Genomic DNA, 19,791 nt, shown 5'->3' on the forward strand with positions numbered 1-19,791 from the left:
GCACAATATATGCCAAGGTTTCCGGGTTCCTCCATAACCATCATTACCATTTATGCCAATCAGGGATTGGTTCCAAAACCATTCCAAGAGGTTTTACTTTTCTTCCCAGCCTTATTGGTGTGAGTGCAGTACCATCTTCCCAGCTATGGTTCCTTACTTGAAGGACTCTGATGAAGTTGGGTTTGCTTCAACCTCAGTCTTGCAACATTTTAACTTGATTTGTTTTTGCTCTGCTTTTGTAGTACTGTAATACCACTGGAAGTATCCGATGAAAAAGCTACCGTACATGGTGCACTGCAGACGCCATGGTTACTTCAGTCTAATTATTTGTTTTGTTGAGGTATCTTTAGTTTATTGCTATTGATAGCGACTTACAGTAACCATGCTGTTGATAATGACATTTTTGAAAATTTAGTCATGGAAGGATGAACATTTTTGGCAATGGACATACACGTGGTCCCCAATACCGATATTATAAAGTCCAAAAAGTTTTCTAATGACAAATGTTGCATTCTGCAATTACATATTCTTAAATTTGTTTAGAACCCTAGTTTTTAGTACTCAATTTCAAGGCAACAAAGGGAAAAGAAAGGGCTGCAACAGTAATATCTTAGCACAGCAACCAAAGAATTAGATAGATTGATCAAGTCTTCACGGGTTCAGCCCTCGGCTTCCACAAACCCAACCTATATTTGTGCGTGTATTTCAATATCAGCTTTCTCTGCAAGAAATAAAAAAAAGCCGTCAGCGACTAACTCGATCCTAGTTGAATCCACAAATACATTTACTTAAATAGCAAATCCTTTTACACCCAAAAAAAAAACAGAACACTTTCATAGGCTAACAATATTGTTGAGGGAATCAAATTTTGTTCAGCATCAAGGATAACACTACCAGAACACAACAGTAAATTTGCACATCAAGATAATTCACCTAGGTAGATATCAAGAATCTACGCCAACATCCTACCATTTTTATAAGGATAGTAATCATAGCTGCAGGATCTAACTCATCAGGTTGGTTGGTGATAAACCAGCACATTGCATGCCGTACAACTAACACGAGAAGCATTTTGTCTACAAAACACAAAATTGATTTACCCCTTTGACACACGGAGAGATAAGATAGAGAGAATACAATTTCATGCTTTGCTTGATATAAAGAACGAAAATTTTGTTAATCTAATGGTTAAGCTGCAAACTAAAACCATTCTATCAACAATTATAATTCCCATTCTATTCTATCCGGCTCGTTCAAACTACTTGTAAGCTACCATATCCAAAAGCTTTAAGCTTTGGAAGATCCTAGGTGGCACGGGCTGATGGACTACTCAAACTAGCTTACAATATTAAGCAACAAAACAAATAATAAACACACAGCTTTAGATTAAGGTCATAAAAGAACAGAATGTCGATAGTTTAGCCAGTTGCAATTCCAGTTTGATAAGCAACAAGCTAGGATTTTATATCAAAACTGGGGGCAACATCATGGGAGCATTAGAGGAAATTAGTATGCACAAAAAGCATGCAGTTCTCAACATAGTCATGCATATTAAACGAAATTTGTGTTTTAGAGTAGGGGGGATTGTTACATGTTTGCAAGGAATTCCAAGTTTCTTGAGCTTAAGAGTGCGGGTGACGAGAAGTTTCTGAAAGTCACCAATCTCAGATTCCAGCTTCGCTACATGAGTTTCAACCCCATTTCCAACTCCATTCAGAAATTCCGGTATTCCAACCTTCGCTGCAAAAATAACAAGATCATTTTTCAGATTCATTTTCACCAATTTGAGATTACAATTATCCAAAAGGTATGACATTTACAATATAATACCTTTGGGGTAATAAATTCTCCTAATGGTACTAACTTAGCTTGTAGACAGGAAAAAGGACCAACTTCATGTTAAGTCTATGTAGCTATTTTAAAAGATATTTCTCGAGAATCCTAATAATCTAATAACATGAATAGAAAATCCCACTCTTTCTTTTTCATCTCTTCATCCCACTTCACTGGATTTCAAGAAAAAAAAAGAACCGAACTTTTTCCTAAAATCCTCATTATTCTGAGCAATACTATAAGCCTGAGAAATATAAACTTCATATGAACAGTTGGCCAAATGGCCAACCAAAAAAGTCTAAAGAAGCACAAGCAACAGAACTAACACAAATAATATTCTACAAATTTCCCAGGAACCAAAGAGAACTATGGGAATATTTCGTTTTTAATGTTCTTGCTCTTGTTTAAGAAGGAGATAGAAGGCCTTACAAATAAATGAACTTGACTTGGAGAAGAACCTCGAGAACACATATGGATTTGAGAAAGGAATTGCCTTTGTGCTGTTAACAACTTGCATCAATGCCATGGTTAGATTTTCAATTCGGTTGTGAACAAATTGTAGGGTTGTTCTAAGGGGAATATGAAATTTTGGGTACTTAAAACTCCCCCATTTCTCCTTTAAAAAACGGGCCCATTGGCCATCGTCGAAAAAGAAGAAGAAAAAACTGGCCCATTGGCCATTCGCATTCAGTGAGTCTGCCAAAATCTATTTTAGATCATAAAACAAAAGAAATAAAATAATTATAAAAACCCATTTATCACTTCATAATCTTACACTAGTTTCTGCCCTCCACGGCTCCACCACTACCCGCCTTCGACGATATCCCTTTCATTTCTTTAACAGTGTCATTTCTACAAACAGAGGTACACAAAGGAAAGCATTCAAACGAACAGAATGTCGCTTCGACCAGGTACCCGAACTGAGGTGAGAAAGAAGAGTTACAAAACGGGCGTGGATGCGGTGGAGGCCAGGAGGAGGAGAGAGGACAATTTGGTTGAGATCCGGAAGAACAAGCGTGAAGACAATCTCCTTAAAAAGAGGAGAGAAGGCCTTCTTCTTCACTCTCAACCGCCATTGGGCGATACCACCCAAAATGCCGCCGCTAACGAAAAAAGGGTACTTTTTTTTATTGGTGGTGAAAGTTGAGATCTTGATTCAGCTTTTTTCAGATATTATGAGATCCTGATTCAGCTGCGTGTATTGCAATGCTACTTTTGTCAGATATTATTGCTGTTTTTACTCGATTGTAGTTGTTGATTCTTAAGATCAGAAAGAAATGAATTGGCTCATGGATATTCGGGTTATTAATTTTTATGCATACTTAAAAGCAGGGGGAAAGAGGGTGCTCGAGATTATGGATTTAGGATGACAGTATTCTCATATTCTATGATCTAGTAGCATTTCGGTGAAGTATGTGTAGGATTGTTTTCTATTTGGTTTTGTTGCTGATAAAATGGATGTAGTTAAGGGAAGGATTTAGCATTTTAGATCCCATCTCTTTCATCATGCAGGGGTTGGAAAAGGTCAAATGTCATTCGTATACTGTTTTTGAAGTTAGGATATCCAAACTTCAATCCTGCTCGAATGTTCAGAAAGTGTAGGGCTGGACTTTGTTGTGGTTCTGGTCTTCTGAAGTTTAGGCTTTTCATTATTTGGATCTGAACTTGGTATTCTTGATGATTTCTAATAGTTGGAAAGTATTCCTTTGATGGTACAAGGGGTGTGGTCCGATGATCCTGCTTCACAGTTGGAAGCTACAACGCAGTTTAGGAAGCTGTTATCGATAGGTTAGTTCTACTTCTATATCCTAATTCCTATACTTAAAGCAGTGTTTTTTTTTTGGTTAAGGAATATGTCCTTTAACATTATTAACTTTCATCTGCTTACTTGTAGAACGCAGTCCTCCAATTGATGAAGTAATTAAAGCTGGAGTTGTTCCTCGGTTTGTAGAGTTTCTTGGAAGGCAGGATTTGGCTCAATTGCAAGTACAACAATGTTTTGTTTAAATTGCAATAATTTGCATTAGAAATATTATTATCACTGGAACTAACTTCCTTTTGATTTTAGTTTGAGGCTGCCTGGGCTTTGACCAATGTTGCCTCTGGCACATCTGAGCACACACGAGTTGTTATTGAACATGGTGCCGTCCCAATGTTTGTGCAACTTCTTAGTTCTCCCAGTGATGATGTTAGGGAGCAGGTCAGTTCTTGTTTCAATAACTCATCTATATCTCCTATATTTATGACTGAAAATGACAAAAATAAAAATTCTTACTTTCCTTGAATCTCTGACCATTACTATTTTCAGTTCTACTTTTTCTAGGTGTATTTTATCAGTCACTTCATATATTTATATCTTGTCCTAACTCCTAAGTTGCTTTGTTTCCTCCCACTTAGAGTAATCTACGTTGAAATTAATTTCCATACTATATTTACTTGTACATCTTTATGCCTTTTTTTTGTTAATCCTCATTTTATCTATGTTCATTGCTTGTAATTACTGTTGTCACCCTATTTTCTGTTTAGGCTGTATGGGCTTTAGGTAATGTCGCGGGTGATTCACCAAGTTGTAGAGATCTAGTTCTTGGTAATGGTGCACTTATGCCATTGTTAGCTCAGTTAAATGAACGATCAAAATTATCAATGCTGAGGAATGCTACGTGGACATTATCTAATTTCTGCCGTGGCAAGCCACCGACTCCATTTGAGCAGGTAGAGACTTTGAAAGGCTCCTCTTTAATTCTGTATAAGAGAAGTGTTAACAGTCAGAGTTAGGTTATTTTATTTTATTTTGGCAAAATACTTTTTTATAATCTGTGGAGTTCATAACAGAAACTTTGTTTTCTTTTCAGGTGAAGCCTGCTTTACCAATTCTACGTGAACTTATCTACTTGAATGATGTAGAAGTTCTGACAGATGCTTGCTGGGCACTGTCTTATCTTTCCGATGGTCCAAATGACAAAATTCAGGCTGTGCTTGAAGCTGGGGTCTGCCCACGACTTGTGGAACTTCTAAGGTAAGGTTATGCCTTCTCTACAGAATACTTGAAAGCTAATTACTCTTAGATTTTTTTTTCCTCTGGAATTTTTTTAGAATAGATATCGTGCACCTTCTCCTTAGCTACAGCCTATTGTTTTTGCTTCTGTCACAGGGTTTTTATGTCTGTATACTTTGTCAGTTTTATACTTGTTGCAATATTTTGACTATTGGTGCTGACTAAAATTCATTCATGCCAGTCATCCATCACCTACAGTTCTTATACCTGCTCTTCGGACTGTGGGAAACATTGTCACTGGTGATGATAATCAGACTCAGGTATGAAGTACATTTGTGCATGTTCACTACAATCTTCACATCAGTAATGTTTTTTTAGATGCTGGTTGATCTTTTCTGTTGTTTACTGCACTGAATTTATTTGCTTCATTTGAATTGTTCATGAAACATAATCTAATTGTAATGATATAGTAAACAAACCGATTCTTTTAAATAGAAACAGTACTTTAAAGCCCTATTGTTGTTTATTACACAAATATAAACACTTTTTAGGAAGTTTTTTCTTTGTTTCCTATAAAAGCTGTGAAATTACTATGGGTATATTTTTCAGTTTGTGATTGACAACAAGGTGCTCCCTCTTCTCTATCAACTTCTCATGCAAAATCACAAAAAAAGCATAAAGAAAGAAGCTTGTTGGACAATCTCCAATATAACAGCTGGGAATAGAGCTCAAATACAGGTATAGTTTCTCCCTGCCCCTTATACTTTGAAGATTCTATTGCCTTAATGTATTCAGCAGCCAAAAGGTATAATAATTTAATCGGCTTGTTTGATTGCCTTAGAAGTGCCAATATGGCTTTTGCTTTTAGTGATGATTTCAAAGGTGTTGGTATCATGTTGCAATTTTTTGTTCATTGTAATTGAAGCACTGATTTGCTTACTTAAGCTGTAACTTCAACTAGTACTAGTTCTTGGGCAATATATATCAAATTAAAGGCACACATGTTGTTGTTATTTATTTGTTTGATTTCCTGTGTTACAGGCAGTTATCGAGGCAAATGTTATTCTTCCTCTTGTACACCTTCTCCAACATGCAGAGTTTGATATTAAGAAGGAGGCTGCATGGGCCATCTCAAATGCAACCTCTGGAGGAACTCACGAGCAGATTAAGTATCCCCTGCTACTCTTTTGCTTGCATTTCAGTTTTTCCTTTATTGGACTGTGCATCCATGCATGTTTACAAAAGACACATGAACACCTACAAACCTCCATACATTGATTAATGGGAGAATATATTATAATATTATCATCCAAATGCAAGATTAGAATCATGGAGCATACATGTCTGCTCGGATACCAATGTGTCGTAAGTTGTTGGCATACTCAACTATATTTTCTTCCAAACATCATATGATTTGTTATTTTGCAGATTCTTGGTGAGCCAAGGTTGCATTAAGCCTCTCTGTGATCTCTTAATTTGTCCAGATCCACGGATTGTGACTGTGTGCCTCGAAGGGCTTGAGAACATCCTGAAGGTTGGTGAGGCTGATAAGGAAATGGGAATGAACGATGGAATTAATCTATTTGCACAAACTATTGATGAATGCGATGGGTTGGATAAAATTGAAAACCTTCAAACTCATGACAACCACGAGATTTATGAGAAGGCTGTGAAGATCTTGGAGAGATACTGGGCTGAAGAAGAAGAGGATGGACAGAATCTCCAAGATGGTACCGGGGATGAAAACCAGCAAGGCTTTAATTTTGGAGCTAATCAGGCCAGCGCTCCACCTGGTGGCTTCAAATTTGGTTGAAGTGTTTAGTTTTGAAAAATTGGCTTTAGTTTTGTAGGTCTTACTACTTCCCTTGCAGTGAAATTTTTAGACTTGTGTTTGCATTTTCATTGCTGCCAACGAGTCAGGGCTTTTGTTTTGGCGCATAGACACGAGGTCTTTTGCTTTTTTTTTTTTGGAGCAGGGCGTATATCTCGAGCTTGAAAGGGTTTTAAATTTTATTTATATTTCTATATTTCATCCTACATTCCATTGGAAAATATTGCATGTAATAGTTATAAAGTTTGAAATTAGCATTAATGGTTTTCTTGCACTGCTATAGCTATAGGCATTGAGAGGGGCATGTCCTGTTGTGAAACAGAGGCGTTGGCCAGGCCAGTGGTAGTAGTATAAGAACTGTTACCATCTTATGGTGCAATGAAATGAAATTTATCGGTGCCTGTTTAGCTTTTATTTTCGTATTTTATGTTTGTCTGTATAGACCATTGTTTCTTGTGTTGTCTGCTCTCTATAGCACCACCTATCTGGTAAAAGATTTGCGACTTAAGATTTTTGTCTTCAAGAGTTTGTTAAGTCAAGTGTTTCCTAAATCCTTCGGTATCTTTTGATATGTTGGTTGGTTGTTGGGTATCGGCAGACTCGAGTTCTTGCCTTTATCAATGAAATCATTCGGTTGCATTTCTTGAACCACTTCTGTTAGTTGTTTTCTTAAGAAGACGGTCTCTCAAGTTTGCTTGTTGGCCTGTGGTGAATTTTTCTGGTTTTCTTTATATGTTTTTGTCGATGTTGTTCTCTTACTGTACGATTGCTGATAGAATGTTAAACAAAAGGGGGAAAGTGATGAAATACTATGGGACTGAAGGCCAATGTTCTACTCCTATAGCAGCCATGCTTGATGCCCAACAGCTTACACAAATGAAGGGAATTTCACATTGACGTTTCTAAACAAAATCATGAACGGATTATCAAGCATTCCTGGTCAGACATTCGACTCACAATCGATTCAAAGATAATCTCTGGTAATCGAAAAACCTTCATCTTCATTTTTACGACTCCCATATAAATCATAAAAATGACAGATTATTATTATTAGAAGGGATCAAATTGGGCGTTGGCGATGGAAGGCACAATAGGATGGACGACGACGACAAGGGTTTTGTCAAAGACAAAAATAGATAAATTATGGGTAAAGTATATAAATAGTCCCCAAACTTTTAGGACACTTCCATTTTGGTCATCCAACTTTTGAAACTTGCAATACAGTCATTTCTAGTTAATTTTTGCTGACATGGCATTTAACTCCTTTGAAACCCCTTCTTCTCCTTCTGGTGTTCAACTCGATGAACTCATGGAAATCGGCGTCGAATTCCTTGATCATGTCATCGAGTTCCTCGTCAGAGGGTCGTTGGCTGAGTGATCTCAAGATGGAGTCGAGCTCTGAAGCCGAGATCTTGTTGTTGCCATTGGCGTCGAACATTTTGAACACTCCTTCGATTTCTTGGAGTTGGGTCTGGGTGAAATTTCTCAAAGAAGATCGCATCGGGGAATGGGGATTGGATGAACAAATGATTCATTCGATGGAACATCCGGCGAAGAAGCAGTTGAATTCGTGGAACCTCGCTTCTTCTTTCGATTGAAAATCGACCCAAATCCCATTAGCTTGAAATCTCCTTATGATAAAAACCAGGGTATCAAATAGCGTTCGCGGTCACGTTTTCGGTCGCGTTGCGTTTATCGCGGTTGCAGACATAACGGATGCAATCGCGTTCACTGCGGGTGTCGTGGTCGTGATTTTTTTTTTTTAATTTTGCACAACTTATCTTAAAACATAATAAAAATAATTATAATTATAAGGAATCGTTTTTAATGATTTTTTAAATGTTTTCTAAGCGAAATTGGCATATGTATAATATAGTTTAACAAAATAGAAGATTTTAAAAATCCGATGATAGGATAAGATAATTAATTAGCGATGACATTGTGAATACATTATTATTTTAAAAAAATAAGACTATCAACATAGGAAAAATCTAAGAAATTAAAATGGTGCCCAAGGAGAAGATTATACCAGCCAAGGTAAGATTATGGTTACTAACGGTAACGTTTTTTCAATTTCTCGTATTGGTCAATCAAGTTTGCTTGCTTCTAATTGTACCTTGCAAGTAAATAATTTGCTCCATGTTCCTCAAATATCAAAGAATTTAGTCTCGATCTCTGAACTTGCTAAAGATAATCGGTCGTTTCTTGAATTTCATGCTCGTAGATGCGTGATTCGGGACGAAGACACAAAAGCGATTATACTTGAAGGTCGTGAGAAGGATGATCTTTATGAGTTTGATTCTACTTTGCAAAATAATATTCATGCTGAATGTAATGTAGCTCATGGGGTTGTTAACTTTTGCTTGTCGCATAATTGATTGGGTCACCCGTACCGCGATTCATTACTAAAAGTGTGTCGTAATTGTAATGTTGATACATCTTTTGTCATTGATGATGAGGCTTATGTTGTCTGCTATTCCGGAAAAAGTCGTGCTTTGTCATTATCTGTCTTAAACTATATATGATGACCTGTTTTATTTAGTATTTATCAACTTGTGGGGACCTCCTTATATTGTGTCCAATGGATTTTGATATTATATGTCATGTTTTGATGCATGCACCAGGTATACTCGAGTTCATTTGCTGAAGGAGAAGTCACAAGCGTCATATGCATTCCCGTTGTTTTGGCATATGGTTCAAGTGCGATTTGATTGTGAAATAAAAGAAATCCAAAGTGAATGGGTGGTGAATTTTGATCGTTCACCAAGGTGCTTCAAGAGGTTGAGATAAACCATAGACTCATTTTTCCTCACACGTCCCAACAAAATGGTGTTGTCGAGGGCATGCACCACCATATCGTTGAAACGTTAAAAATCTAATAGTTCAAATATTTATTTAATTTTTGATTCTTTTATTCCCTAAATAAAACATTTTAACCAAATTAAAAGATTTTTAGGAGACACACATTATTTGTCTATTTTCAATTAAAAAGAAAGAAACTAACCCCTTAGTTTACATTAAGACAATTATTTCTTATTTTTTAATCGAAGCAATCAAATATTGTCATTCACTAAAAATTTAGAAAATTAAACAATTATTGATCACTAAAAAGAAAACTAAGGGTTGACCAATTAGTTAATTTATTATTAAAAAGAATAAAGATGTTCATTGACATTAATTAAGCAGTGTGTCCTTAGCAATTTAAACGTAGGAACAAACCTTTATCATTTTGTTCTTAATATGAACCTATTTTACTTTTTTGGTGACCAATGCTAGGATATTTGTTTATTTAAAAATTATTGAAAAATGAATATCTAGTTATCTTAAGGCCATCCTTTTCAATATCATAAAATAAATAAACATTCTATTTTAATCAAATTATGAATTTAATTAAAGAACCTTAAGCTAATGCCCTAATTAACAATTAGTAACTAATTTTAAAAGAACTAAAATCTAAAGTTTTAATTAAAACGTCTAGGGTTTGATTTTAGTGACTAAATTAAGAAATTAAAAACCTAAAGGCTTTAATCTATAATTAAACGCATGACTAAATTGAAATATTTTAAAACTAAAATTCAGAATTAATAACAAAAGACATTTAATAAAATAAAAGAAACAATCAAAATGATATTCAGTACTAACTTGCATTGAATTCAGAATTCATGTAATGATTTACAAACATCTAGTGACCAAAATAAAATAAATTAAAAGACACAGAACAAAACAAAACACAAAAAAACCATGAAGTAGGGGTTTTAATGAACCAATTTTCCCAAAAATTCATCTAGTATAAAAGTTAAAATATAAGACATGAATCATTTTGTTCTAAAAAAAATTATCTCCTCCTCTCACAACTCTCTACCCGACCGGCCCCTTTCTCTCAAATTTAACCAAATGTTCATCCCATGTCTTCCCAAATTCATCTTACAGACCAAGTTAGATCTTCCATAAACACCAAAATACCATCCAAACTTGTTTTTCAAGATCAAAACTTATAACTTTCTCAAGAACGCCAACATGTTCTTCCCCTAATCCCAATTTTGATTCGTAACAAGAATAAATCCTCAACCATCTTTTATTTTTTTTTTTTCGAATCAAAACTTTTTCCCTAAACCAAGAACCCAAGAACACCTCCCTAAAACAAGAACCCCTAAAGTGTTCTTCATTCTTAAACTAAAAAAAAATTGGTCCATAAGAACCAAACCCAACTTCACCCCTTAGGTTACCCGAACCCTGAAGTCGAATGAAACCACCGACCAAACTATCAACTTCGACCACCGAGTCCCCGCTGCCTACGACCTCTCAACTTGAAAATCGGTTTTTGTTTTTGCAGACTATTGATTGCAGATGGTTGATATTTGTTTTTGTCTTGGAATCATGGTTGGAATAACAGTTGTTGCGTTCCGTTATCGGTGCAGTCAACTGTTTCTCCTTAAATTGCGGGCGCGGTATTTCGAGATTGGTATGAATTCGTGACCTACAGTAACATTCATAAAAATCGGTTTCAGATGGCTGCGCTACCGCAATATCACGGCCGCTATCACGTTTTCGAACGATAATTTAATACCATGATAAAAACACTCAAAAACGGAATAAAAAAGGGAAATTGGATATGGGATTAGGAGACGAAAGGAAAACCAGGATATTCGTTGTTACTGCAAATGATCATCGATTGATTGCTATAAACAGTGGGAAGGAATGTTATTGGGTTTGTTGTAGCGAGAGTTCAGGCGGTGATTGCATTACAAAATTTGTGGAGAGAAAAACAACTTCGAAGCATCTTGTTGGGTGGTTGAATACTTGAATTTCCTGTTTGTCACTGATTAATTTTATCTTTTTCAATGCTATTTTTATATATATTATAATAAAAAAAAAACAACTTTCTTCACCTGGGTTTCTTCTTCTTCTTCTTCTTCGAAGTCATACTCTTTTAAACTGGCTTTGATTTTGTGATTGAAAGTTTGAGTTGATTCAAACTGTTTTTCAGCAGAGCCTACAAAAAGCTTTCTTCAATCGATGCATGGGAGAATTGCAAGAAAGCTGTTCTGCAAAAGGATTGAGGTCAAGAAGAGGAAGAAAAAGAAACGGGAGAGTATAACGGAATTAAGTGCTATGTCAATAAAAATTAAATGTAAGTAAGGGCTGATATTAAAAGTTCAATAATTGTATGGTAAGTTTCAAAAGTTAGTTGATCAAAATGTAAACTTCTTAAAAGTTTGGGGATTATTTTTATATTTTACTCTTAAAATACTAGTAGGATTCAATTGTTGTCTTATCAAAAATGGTAAATTACACGCTTACTGTGAACTTTACTTTTTATCATATTTTACTCACTTGCTTTTAATTTTTGTTTTCAATTTGTTTATTAAAATTTAGATATTAAATTTTTTTGTCACTCTTCCGTTAATTTAGTAACGGTGTTATGACATAAAATACATAAATAAATTTTAAATCATTCGAAAATATTACAAATGACATGTCAGATAAAAAGGTAAAATATTTTTGTTTTTTCATTTTTTCTTTCCTTCTTCCTTTTTCTTCCCCCTTTTTCTCTCTATTTCTCTGGTTTTTGAGTTTTTTTTCTCTAATTTTATTATATTCCAAAATCATAGTCTTTATAAAATCTTAAGTTCTCTCATGTTTTCCTCCTTCTTCTCCATTATTATTTTGTTTCTTATCTCTCATTACACTACGTTTGTTAAATTGAAAGTTAAAACAAATTGATAGGAAAGAGAGGAAAATTTTCAACAATGGAGAAGGATAAACAAATTTCTTTCTTCTTCTAAAAATGACGGGTACCCGATAAAAGACCCATATCTCCACTCCACTTTCTAAGTTTGAGGTGCAAATTTTTTTCAACTATTTAATCTTTTTTTAGGAAACTCTTTTTCTAGTTTTGATTTTTAGTTATTTTTTTATTCACCGCATGTGTTTTTTTTGTTATAGTTTATCTTCTTCTTTCCTGAGTTTTATCTTCACTCCATTATTTTTTGGTTTGTTCCTTCCCGGAAAGATTGTGAAGAAGTTGTGAGAGTGAGTAAGATTGGATAATTGGTAATTTAGATTTTGGCTCCAGCTTGCTTAGAATCCATTATTTTTTGTGGCATTGATTTGATCCAAAATTATTTTCCTTTGGAATTTATTTCTTCAAGCATCGTATGATGCAATCAAATTTCATTTTGTCCCTTTAATTTTTTTCTTTGGGCTCTAGAAAAATTATAAAAGATGTTAACACAATTCTTTTTGCAAGTTTCGAAGTTAGTATTTGGTCATTGATCTCCGGTAAAAGTGGTCGGAAGTGGTCAGAATAACGGTCGGCGTTGTTGCCGGAACCTGGGTTCAAATGAGATTAGGAGAGAAATAGAGAGATGAGGGGAAGAAGGAAGAAGGAAGAAGGAAGAAGGAAGAAGGAAGAAGGAAAAATGAAAAAAAATATTTTTTATTTGGATTAAAACTACATCGTTATGATCTAAATTTATTTTTTTATGGAATCCAAAACTACGTCGTTTTGGTGTTGATTGTCACATCATCACATGGTTGAGTGACAAATCAGATTCAGTGAGCAAATTGAAAAAATTGAAAGTACGATGAATAAAATAAGAGAAATAGTAAAATATATTAAGCGTGTAATTGAACAATGAGACAATTTATTTAGGGGTCTAATTCCACTTCACATAAAACGTCTCTCGTCAATTGGGAGACCCTTTGCCAACCAATGGAACATGGAGGTCTTGAAATCTGACGAGTTTACGACTTCAACTTAGCGTTTGTCCTTGAGTTATGTTGCTCTCTGGTTACAAAGACTGATGCTCTTTGGGTCCGATTGCTGCGCCAAAAATATAAATTGACTACTCTATGTCCCAATAATGTAACCCGAAGACATTGCTATCCTCTGTGGAAAACCGTAGCTTCTTCATGGAAGGACCTTCGCGGAAGCATAGGGTGGTCGATGGGAAATGGCACCACCGCTCAACCCTTGGAAGATGTTTGGATTCCACAACTTGGCTGCTTGAAAAGCTATCTTCTCAACCCATCTGATCATGCCCAGGTATCATCTTTCTCAGACCTTGTGGACATCTCTGGAAATTGGAATATTCCTAAGGTCTCTTCCATTTTTCCGAATGAAATAATTTCGTATTTCCTTGCTATCAAAAGCCCGGACCCCCTGGACTATAACGACCAGCTTTATTGGGCAGCAACAACGAACCCCAAATTTGAAACTAAATCCGCCTATGCCATGATCACTTCGACGAATTGGGATGAGACAACCCATATGGAAAACAGTTTGGGCTATGCCGATACCCCAAAGATTGAGGCTCTTCCTCTGGCTATCTGTTGAGCAAAAGCTGATGACAAACTCCGAGCGCTACAAATGCCTTATGAGTAGCTATTCTTATTGCCCGATATGCCATGTTGACCAGGAAACAACTGTGCATGCTTTCTGGCATTGTACGATTGCCAAATCTGTTTGGGAAAAATTATTGCCTCATACATTAAACAATGATTTTTTCAGCCTGGACACTCATGATTGGATCGCGATAAACCTCGGTAATCATCTGCCTACAACCGAGTGGAGTATCCCCTGACACACTTTGTTCGCCTCTACCCTTTGGCAACTTTGAGAAAATCGTAACGACAGGGTGTTCAACAAGCATTCTCAAGACGCTGAGGTAATTTGCAAAATAAGCATCACTTGGTCCCGTTACTACTTTGGTAGCAAAGCTTCTTCTTCCTACACAAAATCTGCCTCTCCATCCCTTGCCCACTGGAAAGCCCCCATCCAGGCTGGATGTGTATGAATGTGGACGGTGTTGTATCATCAACAACAGGACTCGGTGCTATTGGTGGTGTTTTCAGAGACCATGGCGCACATGGATGTTTGGTTTCAACAAATCGATTGGTATCGTGAATCCTCTCCATGCGGAATTATGGGCGATTTACATAGGTCTCCAGCTTGCATGGGAAAATGGTTTCAATTTTTTTCAAGTGCAGACTGACTCTATTGAGTCTACCAAACTCTTAGACAATCCTGATAAAGATTCCAGCCCTATTCCTCTAGTACGAGCAATTGCAAAACTCAGGAGAAAAGCATGGGCAATCTCCATCACATGAACTCCTCGCCAATGTAATAATCTCGCTGATGCCCTGGCAAAGACTACCGATGCTCACCAGACTTCCACGGCTATTCTTGATGTTCCCCCTCGTGATCTCCTTGAAATCCTCAATGAAGACAAGCTAGGCAGAAGCTTACTGTAACCATTGTGGCTTTAGACTTTTTATCCCTTCAAAATAAAAAAAATAAAAATAAAAAATGAAACAAAAGTGAACTCTATTATAATCTACCCCAATATTATTTGAAGAGAAAAAGAAACAGATAGTAGAATAGAAATAGTAATAATAAAAAAAGCACGCAAGTCTTCTTATTAGGGTTTAGGCTCAAAGTTCAAACCAGAACAACCAAAAATTACTGTGGCCGAAGAAAATGTCAAATGATGAATATGGAGTACTTCTCTATTACAAATTTTCTTCCATCCCAGATCTCAATTCTCTCTTCTCCTTCTACCGTTCCAACTGCAATTCTCTGGGTCTTCTCGGCCGAGTACGTCTCTCTCCTAATGGCGTTAATGTCACCGTATGTTCTGCTTGCCATTCCCAACCCTTTTTTCGTGTAAAGTTACATTCTTTGTAGTCTAAGGATGCTTGGGTGTTTTTCATTTTTTCTGATAAGCAGGTCGGTGGTTTGCTGTCAGCATTGGAGAAGCACATAGAAGCTGTGAAATCGAATAGTTTGTTCGAAGGAACTGACTTCAAACTCGCTTCTTCGCATCATCCTTTGAACGGCAAGGTTGCTGCTGAATGTGGCTTTACTTCTCTTTCCATTCGTATTGTCAAGGTTTGTTCCTTGCTCCAACCCTTTCTGGACCTGTTTTATAATAATTTTCAGCTGCCAAATTTGTCTTATTACTTTCGAAACTCACTTGCTTCTATTAACTTCGAATGAGAGACAGTTTTAATGTGGCTTTTTCTTGCAGACTGACTTTTGGTCCACCTCTTTTGCTGCAGCAGATGCCTGCAGATGTGGTCCGCAGACTGCAGACATTTTACCTCTTCAAAAACAAACACCACCTAAGTCTGGCTTTGTACTGATCCTATCTGATATTTACATGTCCTATGTTGAAGTTTCCATCCTGTGTAATATTTTGTTTTATATGTTCTTAGGAATTGGTTACATTCAGCTCTCATTCCCTTTGAAAACCTCCTGAGGTTTCTAATGCTGGGAGGCATCTCTCTGCTTCCGAGTTCCATTCTGTTCTTCAAAGTGCTGGCATAGACTTTGATCTCTCCTTTTCAATAGCTTCTTAATTACTTTTGATGGTTCTCATCAGATATGTCTTTTGTTGGCTAATGCTCGTGATTTTTGTGTTTATTAATGGTTGTTTTAATGCTTCTCAGGGCAGCTTATGAATAATGGAAGTTCTACCGTTGATAAGCATCTGGTTCTATAGGATGCGAGAAATTTATATGAGAAAAGAATTGGCAAGTTTTATGCTCCAAGTGTGGAAACACTAGACCCAGGTATCAGGCAATATAGTGATCTGCCCTCTTGGATAGATGATAACTCAGAACAATTGATCGGAAAGCATGTCCTCATGTAAGCATTCTGAATCCTGATAATGTTCTGTGGATGTGTATTCCAGTTCTTCAATGCTTGTGAATCATTGTCCGGATCCGAATTTATCAAACAACTATTCACTTGAACTTTTTGATCCCTTTGTTATTAAATGATATTCTTTTTGGTTGAAGGGCTGGTTACATAATGTGGCAATTACTCACCCTCTCTAAACAATGGAAGCTGAGCTTATGTTAATTATGTTCTTCTGCCTTTTTGAAGATCTTTTTAATAGGTTTGTGTTACAGGTATTGTACTGGAGGAATCCGTTATGAGATGGCATCAGCCTATATTAGGTCAAAAGTTGCTGGGTTTGAGAATGTTTTTCAGGTTAGCTTCTGAAACCAAGTAGAAAATTACCATCTTCAACTTCTTGTTATGTGTGGAATAATTTATAAGTTGGTGTTCACTTATTCTGAAAATATCACAAGTAAGCTCAACCCATCATGATGAGTGTAACCATGATAATCTTGGCTGTGTTGGCTTCATTTGCAGTTATATGGGGGAATACAACGCTATTAGAACAATTTCCTGATGGTGGTTTTTTCAGAGGAAAAAAACTGTGTTTGATCACCGGTATGGTTCTTAGCTTGTAAACATGCCATTGTTGGCATATAATCCATATAGTATTAGTTTGTCACGTTCAGCAGAAAATAGAAATTGCACACTAGCATCATAGTCTGGTTCATGAATTGCGAGAACCAGTGATTTTTCTTACATTTCTCTATTTTGCTGATAGGATTTCAGTTGGGAGCTCAGATACTAGTATTATGGGTGCCTGCCTCATTTGTGGCTCTTCTTACAACTATTATTCTTCATGCTGCCGTTGCACACACAGCAGAATGCTTGATTTGATATGTGATAGTTGTCAGGTATGTTCTACTATTATCTCTTTAGCCATCTTTTCCAAAAGATTCTGTTACATTGAGGCTTATTCTTGTACACCTTTTATGTTCTATATTTCATTTTTGTTGTATCTGAATTTTGTCAATTTGGGTGCAGATAAAGAGTAATGCAAATGTTTGTCAGCTGTGCCAGAAACTCGTATGTATGTTGGATCAATTCCATCTGTGGAAGATAGTGAGATTTCAATAGTATTGGACGAAAATGACCTGAAATCTGTTTGTTCAGATTCCATAATCTCATCTCAGTTGCCTTCAAGAGATGGTAAGGTCTGTAATATTGTATATAAGAGCAAATCTTAGGTTAAGCAAGAAATGCTAAGTAATTCATTGATTAACCCAATTGATGTTAGGGATACTTTCGACTGTTTTTCGTTATTGTTAATCTCTTGTCCATGATATTTTTTTGTTTTTCTTTCTTATATTCTTTGGTTTGCCACTTGTAGTTTCTATTTACAAAATCATACATATTGCATATTGGGAATAGATTTGTAAATTATGTGTAAAGCTCATTTGCTAGAGAATTTTTCTTGATACTTGCATTTTAAATACCGACTACTAGATTACCTAGATATCCCTAGTGCTTGTGAAGTTGAATATTAGAATTGATTTCAATTTCCTTTTTGCTTGTCCTAACATTGCTATAACTAATATTGACAGGCTGTGCGCCTCCTAGGAAACTGAGAATCTTATGCTTGCATGGTTTTCGGCAAAATGCTTCCAGTTTTAAAGGAAGAAGTGCATCATTAGCCAAGAAACTTAAAAGCATTGCTGAACTTGTTTTCATTGATGCACCCCACTAGTTGCCATTCATTTACCTGTCTTCTACAGAAGTAAACAATAGTTGTGCTCCATGTTATACACAGGATGCTCCTCCACCAGAGAACTGCAAGAGGAAGTATGCATGGTTGGTTGCACCCGAATTTGGTGGAGAGGTGGAAGCTGATTGGAAAGTAGCAAATCTGCCTTTCGATATTCTTCAATACCAGGGACAAACTGATGGTGTAGACACCCGTTTTTGTCCGGGTCTTTTTTTTTTAATATTATTATTATTATCGTTATATTATTATTATTACTTTTATTATTATTAATTTACAAATATTACACTTTTGCAGGCTTAGAAGCCCAATTCAGATTACAAAGGCCCAATCCCGGAGCCCAACAACCCAGACCTACGGCCCAGCAATCGACCCAAACCCGCTAGGGTTACCCCTTCTCTGCCTCAGCGCCGCACCATCAAGACCGTCTGATCTGGACCCATCCAATGGTCCAGATCAAAGGCCATTTAGGTCTGAAACCCTAACCCTTGTTCTGAGCCCTAACAGCTCAGCCACCAGCCGTTTGGCATTCCATCTCCCAGCCGTGCTTGAGGTGTCGATGGTGAATCCCGAGCCGGTCGTCATCAGCAATCTGGTCACACAGTGAAGCAAATGTCATCAACAGTGTATCAAACTTACCCCAAATCTAAAAACCCATTAAAATAACACCCAAAAATCCCGAAAAATCTGGACTTTATTCACCCAAATCAGAGAAATCAAATCCTATCTACCTAGATATCATCATCATCTCACCAGAAATCCACATGCAACCATTATGAAAAGGGGGAACGAAAAGAAAAATACGAAGGAGGGATTCGGGTTTTGGAGAAAAAAAAGAAAATAGAGATAGAGAGAGGTATCTCACCGTGGTTCGAGGCCGTGGAGGCCTGAAATTCGTCGTGCTCTTTCTTTCTTTCGAAGGTAACCACCTAGATCTAGGGATTTAGGGTTGGCTTTAGGTCGAGTGGGGTGTTTTTTCGAGTATAGGGGAAGGAGAGGAACATTTTGGGGTTCTTTTGACTTCCTCCGGCCACCGGCGTTGTCGTGCGCCGCCGCTCACCACCGCGAGCTCTGTCGTGGCTCCCCTCCCCGACGAGGAGAGGTTGAGAGATTTCTAAAATCTCTCTCTCTTCTCTGCTTCGGCTGAAAGGAGAGAAATGAGAAAGTGGAGAGGAAAGAAAGCCCGTTTTGGGCTTATATTCCCCAACCAAAACGCCGCCGTTTCAAGGGTTTGGGTACCCGTGTTTTGCAAGCATGGGGTAACTACACTTTAGGTCCCTTCTCCTTTGTAATGCTTTATTTAAGTCATTTAATGAAATTATTATTGTTTTATTTCGAGCCTTTTAGTTTTTAATGATTGCATTTCAGTCATTAATTTGTATATTATGTTTGCTGATATTATAATTTGGTTGTGATATTTATATTTATTTCGTTTTAGTCATTGTTTCAGTTATTGTGCATTTTCCTTGATATTCGGATTTGGTCATGAAATTTGCAAATGTTATATATTAGTCACCGTTCATGTTTTATATCATATTTGTCTATATTTGATTCTGGATTTAATATTTTCAAATATTTCAATTTAATCACTGATCCCATGCATTTTATTATCTTTACTGTTATTTGAATTTGGTCACCATATTCGTATATATTCTATTTTAGTCATTGTTGATGTTTGGTTTAATTACTTTGTGATATTTTATGTTTCTGTTTATTCATTTTAGTCCTTACTCTTTATATTA

At 36.4% G+C, this 19,791-nt stretch overlaps 2 protein-coding genes and 1 pseudogene across 3 annotated transcripts; 2 read left to right on the top strand and 1 right to left on the bottom strand.

The window, feature by feature from the left end:
- Positions 1-457: 457 nt before the first annotated feature.
- LOC120153704 lies at positions 458-2,388 on the bottom strand. The gene is made up of 3 exons (XM_039165611.1): positions 2,263-2,388; positions 1,592-1,740; positions 458-721 (listed from the first exon to the last, which is right to left on the bottom strand). Exons 1-3 carry the CDS (start codon positions 2,357-2,359, stop codon positions 644-646), a joined length of 324 nt encoding a protein of 107 aa, XP_039021542.1. The 5' UTR covers positions 2,360-2,388; the 3' UTR covers positions 458-643.
- Positions 2,389-2,587: 199 nt separating this feature from the next.
- On the top strand, positions 2,588-7,058 carry LOC120154161 (importin subunit alpha-4-like). 2 transcript variants are annotated; one of them, XR_005518855.1, is made up of 11 exons: positions 2,588-2,950; positions 3,525-3,621; positions 3,728-3,819; positions 3,902-4,033; positions 4,360-4,545; positions 4,686-4,849; positions 5,070-5,148; positions 5,438-5,566; positions 5,870-5,997; positions 6,257-6,749; positions 6,817-7,058. XR_005518855.1 is itself a non-coding variant. In XM_039165970.1 (10 exons), exons 1-10 carry the CDS (start codon positions 2,729-2,731, stop codon positions 6,639-6,641), a joined length of 1,614 nt encoding a protein of 537 aa, XP_039021901.1. In that variant the 5' UTR covers positions 2,588-2,728; the 3' UTR covers positions 6,642-6,805. The 2 variants fall into 2 exon arrangements, 1 of the variants encoding a protein (XP_039021901.1); XM_039165970.1 differs by lacking the exon at positions 6,817-7,058 and having other exon boundaries at positions 6,257-6,805.
- Positions 7,059-15,101: 8,043 nt separating this feature from the next.
- On the top strand, positions 15,102-18,656 carry LOC120153771 (annotated as a pseudogene).
- Positions 18,657-19,791: the final 1,135 nt, after the last annotated feature.

Source organism: Hibiscus syriacus, unplaced genomic scaffold (assembly GCF_006381635.1).
Source record: "Hibiscus syriacus cultivar Baekdansim isolate YM2019G1 unplaced genomic scaffold, ASM638163v2 tig00111105_pilon, whole genome shotgun sequence".
NCBI lineage: Eukaryota > Viridiplantae > Streptophyta > Magnoliopsida > Malvales > Malvaceae > Hibiscus > Hibiscus syriacus.